Source organism: Arachis ipaensis, chromosome B01, assembly GCF_000816755.2.
Source record: "Arachis ipaensis cultivar K30076 chromosome B01, Araip1.1, whole genome shotgun sequence".
NCBI classification, from domain to species: Eukaryota; Viridiplantae; Streptophyta; class Magnoliopsida; order Fabales; family Fabaceae; genus Arachis; species Arachis ipaensis.
Window position 1 is genome coordinate 10,527,136 of NC_029785.2, and position 8,085 is coordinate 10,535,220.

At 26.3% G+C, this 8,085-nt stretch overlaps 1 protein-coding gene across 4 annotated transcripts in view; it reads left to right on the forward strand.

Moving 5' to 3' along the window:
• LOC107624847 (naringenin 8-dimethylallyltransferase 2, chloroplastic) overlaps nt 912–8,085 on the forward strand; it is a 149,196-nt gene continuing 142,022 nt past the window's right edge. Inside the window, exons 1-5 of one of the 4 annotated variants that reach the window (XM_021117336.1) lie at nt 912–1,080; nt 1,243–1,472; nt 2,637–2,720; nt 4,383–4,457; nt 4,961–5,044. In XM_021117336.1, coding sequence (XP_020972995.1) covers nt 1,002–1,080; nt 1,243–1,472; nt 2,637–2,720; nt 4,383–4,457; nt 4,961–5,044 — 552 coding nt within the window. In that variant the 5' untranslated portion in view covers nt 912–1,001. The remainder of the gene's footprint in view (nt 1,081–1,242; nt 1,473–2,636; nt 2,721–4,382; nt 4,458–4,960; nt 5,045–8,085) is intronic. The other 3 variants (XM_016327312.2, XM_016327320.2, XM_021117326.1) reach the window with 3 other exon arrangements.

Here is an 8,085-nt window from a genome sequence, read left to right on the forward strand (position 1 = left end):
ATTCAATCAAATATATTTATTTAGTCAAATATGTCAATCCGATTTATAACATGATTTTAATACAAAAGCATTATATTAAAGTATCTAATTAAATAATATAATAGCCAACGAGTTATACGTCAAATAACATAATTTTTTCATACTCACCTAAATGTCGCGAATTCGAATTTTATTCCTAACTTTAAAAAAAAAAACTAAATAATATAACAAATACTTAAGGTAGCATTTAGAAGAGAAATAGAGACTGAGATTGAGAAATAGAAACTAAAAGACTGAAATTGAAATAAGTCTGTACATAAAGTAGTATTTAAAAGAGAGACAAAAACTGAGAGATAGAAACTGAAAGACAGATACTGAAATAAGTCTCAGTATTATGTTTAGTATAAAGTGAGAGACAAAAACTAAAATAAAAATAAAATTCTAATTTAATTTACACAAAGAATAAAATTAAAAATAATTAATTAAATTTTTATTTTTTCAAAATATTAAAATACTAAAATTTTAAAATAAAAATTTAAATTTTAGTATCAATCTTGTCAACAAACATAATACTAAATTTTATTGTCTCAATTTTTGTCTCGTTACTTCGAAATAAACGCTAACTAAATGAGATCCTTTTTATACTTGTGAACGGAGGAAAAACAAAAACAAAACCGATTTGATACATCTCCCCTGGTGAGACATTTGACCGTTCCTTTTGCCAATAGAACTCTATCACCCATTCTACACTGAAGACTAGTAGGCCTGCATATAATAATGAAAAATTTTTAAATGTATAAAAATACCGTTCAGTTGTTTTAATAGTTGATTTTAATTAATATATATTATATATATTTTTTATAATTCACACGGTTAAAATAACTGCAACACAACTCTTCTTATAATAATTGACTAATTAGTAATTATATAAGTAGCAGGAGAAGTGTATATACATTTTGCGTCATGAACACAACTTTCTTGTCTTAATTGATTGCAAGTCATCCAAAATTTGTTGATTCCGAATGGCTTCAACTTCCAGGCTTCTTCTTGGCACATCACCATTTCCTCATCCTACTCCATCATCACTTTCCATCACAACTGGTACCACTTTTCCCTTTTCTTTTTTCTTCACATAAAAACTCACCTGTAATTATATTTATTAAATAATAATTTAGTCAAATTTATTAAATTATGTAATAACTATATATATATATTAATTTTATATGAATACAATTACATGTAAATTTTTCGTTGGTTGTTTAGGTTCAGTTGCAACAGCAAGAGCTTTATGGCACAAGAACAGAAAACTCCAATCCTTGCAGCATAACTGGAACCATTCTTACAAATTCATTCATGGAAGATCCACAGCACGAAATTTATTTATAAAAGCAACTTCTGAACCGTATGATACACAAAGCATTTGGATCAAGTCTATGAAGGATATCATGCACACTGTCCAAAACTTTACTGTCTCTTATTATTTAATTACTGTGGTTAGTTCACAAATCACAATCAACCTTAAATGCTACACTACACACTTGTTAATATTGTCCATTTAATAATAAAGGGTATGGGTGCAGTGGCAGAGCTTAGTTCGGACAAGGGAGGTCATGGTCCCCTCCCAAACTTTTTATAAAAAACTTAGTAGTACTTTTTCAAAGATAAAAAATAGTTCAATTGACTTAAATACTTTACTATGACTTAAAGTATCTAATAAGTTTAATAAACAACACTCTCTCTATCTTTAAGTTCAAATATAAAAAATTAGATATTTTTTATTTATATCAAAAATCAAAAATTAGATATTTTTTATTTATTTAATTTAATATTATTCTATATTTTACTATTTATTTAATTTAATTTTTATATGATAAAAAATAATAGAATATTCAATAAGTATTAATATTATTGTATTTGTATAAATTGATAAAAAAATTCAATAAATATTATAAATTTTAATATTTGTCTTTCTAACTTCTTCTTTACATATTTTATAAGATATATATTCAAATTTTTATATAAAATAATAATGAAAAATCAAAGAATTGATACATTTTTTAAGAAGAAGGGTAATATTTAAAAAGGAGAACATATAACTTTTACAATATCAACACATGTAGATAGTTCTTCTACTTTAATGAATCACGAAGAAAGTGAGATATAACCTTTAAAAGTTCAAAAATTTACATCTGATGACTTTAACCTTAACTTTTTGGAACAAGATCTTTAAAAACGGCTTTAAATTTGGCAATATCACCCAAACCAGAGAGATGAGATTAGACGAGCTTATCTTAAATGGAGTCCATATCAAAAATATTTTGACAATTATTTTCTATTTGGCCCCCCTAAAATTTTATTTCAAGTTCCGCCACTGTATGGGTGGGTTCCGTTAGAATAGTTGAAAAGATTTTTTAATCAATATATTTATTAGAAAAAGTCTAGGGACAGCAATTTTATTGAATTTTGGCCAGCATGTAACCAGCACAGAAAGGTGAGTCATTGGATAAAATCTCATACCAATCTCACACTATTAAATTATTATTGATGACTATTTAATGGCTACTAATCACAAAAATTACTGGCCCTAATATTGCTCTATTTATTAATTAGTGGGTTGAAAAGACTTATGAGTTTAATATTTTTTTATGTCCGGTCAGTTAATGAGCATATGTTCGGCATCGCTCCTTGCAGTGGAAAATTTATCAGATCTATCTCCAAAGTTTTTTATTGGCTTATTCAAGGTGAGCTTCATATCCTTCTATATCACAATTCTTTATAAATTAGATTAATATTTAATTAGGATCTTAATTAGTACACTAGCCAGCAAAATCTCTTATATTATCACTTGACCCTTCCTATAGCATAAATAATGCATGTCATCTTGCATTTAGAAATAATTTTTTTTGAAGAAAGTGATAATATAACTAAAATAAAGATACATAACCATGAGGTAGAATTCGTTGTCATTTTTTGCATTGCCATCAACAACCAAATAGATCAACACCACATCATTTCTTATAACTCAGAAACGACTTCTTCTTGATTCCATCAAAAAGATTCTGCTATTCCGTTCTAACCAAATGTTTCAGATAACCGCAAAGAATCTTATCAGCCACTTCTTTCTCTCAGACTTACGATCAGACACTTCAATCCAACTCTCAAACAGTTTTTTGATAGTCTCCGGAATAACCCAAGCTCTGTTTGCACCCGTCAATCAAGTACACCACACCTGTCAAGTAAATTCACAACCAAAAACAAATTGTGCATAAATTCTATTTCTTTTTTACATAAAACACAAATCTTATCGCTATGATGTACGATTCCTAACCTACTCAATCACTCTTTAGTGTTGATCCTGCCTATTAAGACAAACCACACAAAGAACTCTACTCTTGGAGGAACCAATCCTCTCTAAATGGCACTAATAAAGCTGTAGCTTGTGATGTTTTCTGGAAGAGTCTCTTTCTGTAGCCATTCAGAAATAATTTATTGGCTTTTTTTATTGATTTTCCATTCTTTTACAAACTTACCATGAAATTGTTATAATTTTACATACATTTTTTTTTGTATAAATAAATATAGTATGAAAATTGAGGTATGTTAATAATAAATTTGCAGAAGGATGATTTATTGGTAAAAAAATATAATCACAATTCATTATCATATTTTGATCTCTAAAATAGTATATCAAATGTTTTAATCTTTTATATTAGAGTCAATAGTTTGATTTACAAAAATATGTCAAATGATTTTATATTCACATGAAAGTTTATAGACATGATCAATAATATATAAAGTTCTCTTACCAAACCAAATATTTGTTATTATTAAATATATCTTTACAAAATTCAAATTTGTCATTCTTTTAAAAAAAATATAGTAGTTGAATGAAGAACAACTAACTACTATTTGATCATTTAAAATAATACATTAAAATAATAAAGAGATTCAAGGTTTTTTTTATATAATGAAGAGAATAATTAGAAAAATAAATTATAAATCTCAATTATTTTTCTTTAGTATTTTTACTTTAAATACAATATTTTAATTGGAACGCTTCTTCGAGTCTTGATAGGGAGATGAAAACAACTCCAAAATAATATGTATTACTTTGTAATATTTTCTAATTTTCTTTCTTCATGAAATTCAAGTGCAATCGACTTCACGTGAAATTGGCAACTGAGAGTCGTTAGATAATTTGATTGATTTGACTAAATTTTCATCTAACAGCTCTCAACTATCAACTTCATGTGAGTCGACTACACCTGATTTTTTCACCTTCTTTCTTTCTTTTCAATGATCCTAGAAGCTGAAAGGTTTTTTTTTTTTTTTCCTCTTAGAAGATATGATTATTAATTATAACTTCAGAAGTGTTTTATTAATTAACCTCTTTTTCCCCTCAGTATATCATACCTATCATTTTCATGCATTGGTATGTAGTTGGCGTAAATCAATTATCTGATCCTGAAACAGACAAGGTATGAACTTCTTGGCCTTGTGAAATTTTAGATTTTGTAATTTCACAAAAATTTGTTATCATAGAAATATTTTGTTCACCAATGAATTCACGAGAAAGCGTGACATTCAAATAGGTAGGTAAAATAGGTAGGTGTGTTGTGATTCTGTTTTATTATTCATAGTTTTTAAGTTGTAACTAATTTGATAATCGATTTTTTGTGTCTACGAATTTTGTTAGCTTTCAAAAATTTCTCGTTTCTAATCCTTCTAAATTGAAAGGTTTTCAGTTTATTTTAATTTGCATTTTTTATTTCTAATAAATTGTTGTGATACCATTTATATTCATAATATAATTTAAACCAACAGATATATTTGGACGATAATATAATCTATTTTTCACTATTAATGCATCAAAATAATTTTTTTTTTTTACATACACATTCTAGCTTATTACTTTGTTTATGGTATGTCTTACTTTTGTATACTAATGTTATATGTTTTATTATTATTATTATTATTGTAGATTAACAAGCCATATCGTCCGTTGGCATCTGGAAAAATTTCATACAAAACTGGAGTCATTATCTCTATATCATGTTTATTTATGGTACGCTACAATTGATTTATTACTTTTATCAGCATATCAATGTCTATCATGTCTTCTAAATTAAATTTCAATTTCAGTACAATGTGGCAATATAATTTCGGTTTCTTTCTTAATTCCATATCCAATTGACAAATTATTTGTTACATACAACTCGGATAAAGTATTATTCCTTATTATACTACAAAAATTAAAATACTATTTACTGATTTGGCTGATGAAAATTAAAATCATCTCTAAATTTTTTTTTTTTACGTTTAAAATCATTTTAATGTTGAATTTAGTTTTCAAACAAAAATATCCTTATATTTATTACTGGTAGTTATAAAATTTTTATAAAGAGAATAAAAAAATATATTGGTAAGAAAGGCGCAAATAGGCAAATAGCTTTACTCTTCGCAAAAACATAATATCATCATCTTCTTCGGAAATTATAAATTAGAATTTATTCTAATTATTTTCTTAATCTTTGACTTTTGACTCTTGATCTCATCACCTTATTCAAAAGCCTTTTTTTTAAATAGAGCCACCACAATCCCATTTACCACTAACAATAATAATTCTTTTTTTTTTTAAAACAAAACTAAAGAAAAAAAGAAAGAAGAAAAAGAAAGAGAAACATAGAAAAGAAAAGAAAAAAAAATCTTAATCTAAATCACTCTATAAAAGACGAAGCTAGAGAGTGAGTGGTTGAATCCAATTCTTTTTTTTTATCAAGGGTAATTTGGTCCATAAATTAATGTTGGAATAAAAATGATCATTTTTAAAAAAAATTAACGTTACGGGTGATTTAAAAACAAAAATCATTAGGAATGATTTCAATTTTTGACAAAAACCTTGAAGATAACCCTTTTAATTACTAATTTGTTCACTTCATGCTTAAGTAAATTTCATTGGGTTTTTTTAAATTGTGAATAAATGAGAATCAATCATATAGTAACATTTTTTTCAATTTATTATAAATCACTCGTCTTTAAAAGAGATGGCTTCTAGAAAGTTTAAACGAGGGAACTCACTGGTACTAGTTGTTTATAGTTGTTGAAAATTAACTGGTTCAACTCTTTATTTTTTTTTTTCTCTAAATGAACCAGATCTTTTACCTTTATTTTTTATAAGTATTCTAAATCTTTTTACAAAGAACTCAATCTCACCATTTCTGAACAAGTCATCTTTTATCTCTTCATCTTTGGTTTTAATTTTGGACTTTAGGGCTACTTCTTTGTTTTGTTGTTAACTTTTAGAGGTGTGATTTTCTAAGTTAATAATTATATTCTCAACTTATCATAAGTTATTTTGTTAAGATTATTCTTTTCTTGTGTAACAGTATTTTTAATCTCTCATTGATTGGTGAGACTTACTTGTATCTTATAGAAATAATTTTGGATTGGATCGGACCGGGTTTAAGTAGATTCAGTTCCGACCTTAAAAGGATAACGGGTCTACTTTGACCCAACTCGAAATAACCCGAAAAATTATTATTATTGTAGATTAACAAGCCATATCGTCCGTTGGCATCTGGAAAAATTTCATACAAAACTGGAGTCATTATCTCTATATCATGTTTATTTATGGTACGCTACAATTGATTTATTACTTTTATCAGCATATCAATGTCTATCATGTCTTCTAAATTAAATTTCAATTTCAGTACAATGTGGCAATATAATTTCGGTTTCTTTCTTAATTCCATATCCAATTGACAAATTATTTGTTACATACAACTCGGATAAAGTATTATTCCTTATTATACTACAAAAATTAAAATACTATTTACTGATTTGGCTGATGAAAATTAAAATCATCTCTAAATTTTTTTTTTTTACGTTTAAAATCATTTTAATGTTGAATTTAGTTTTCAAACAAAAATATCCTTATATTTATTACTGGTAGTTATAAAATTTTTATAAAGAGAATAAAAAAATATATTGGTAAGAAAGGCGCAAATAGGCAAATAGCTTTACTCTTCGCAAAAACATAATATCATCATCTTCTTCGGAAATTATAAATTAGAATTTATTCTAATTATTTTCTTAATCTTTGACTTTTGACTCTTGATCTCATCACCTTATTCAAAAGCCTTTTTTTTAAATAGAGCCACCACAATCCCATTTACCACTAACAATAATAATTCTTTTTTTTTTTAAAACAAAACTAAAGAAAAAAAGAAAGAAGAAAAAGAAAGAGAAACATAGAAAAGAAAAGAAAAAAAAATCTTAATCTAAATCACTCTATAAAAGACGAAGCTAGAGAGTGAGTGGTTGAATCCAATTCTTTTTTTTTATCAAGGGTAATTTGGTCCATAAATTAATGTTGGAATAAAAATGATCATTTTTAAAAAAAATTAACGTTACGGGTGATTTAAAAACAAAAATCATTAGGAATGATTTCAATTTTTGACAAAAACCTTGAAGATAACCCTTTTAATTACTAATTTGTTCACTTCATGCTTAAGTAAATTTCATTGGGTTTTTTTAAATTGTGAATAAATGAGAATCAATCATATAGTAACATTTTTTTCAATTTATTATAAATCACTCGTCTTTAAAAGAGATGGCTTCTAGAAAGTTTAAACGAGGGAACTCACTGGTACTAGTTGTTTATAGTTGTTGAAAATTAACTGGTTCAACTCTTTTTTTTTTTTTTCTCTAAATGAACCAGATCTTTTACCTTTATTTTTTATAAGTATTCTAAATCTTTTTACAAAGAACTCAATCTCACCATTTCTGAACAAGTCATCTTTTATCTCTTCATCTTTGGTTTTAATTTTGGACTTTAGGGCTACTTCTTTGTTTTGTTGTTAACTTTTAGAGGTGTGATTTTCTAAGTTAATAATTATATTCTCAACTTATCATAAGTTATTTTGTTAAGATTATTCTTTTCTTGTGTAACAGTATTTTTAATCTCTCATTGATTGGTGAGTGTATCTTGTATCTTATAGAAATAATTTTGGATTGGATCGGACCGGGTTTAAGTAGATTCAGTTCCGACCTTAAAAGGATAACGGGTCACCCAACTCGCAACTCGAAATAACCCGAAAAAAAAAT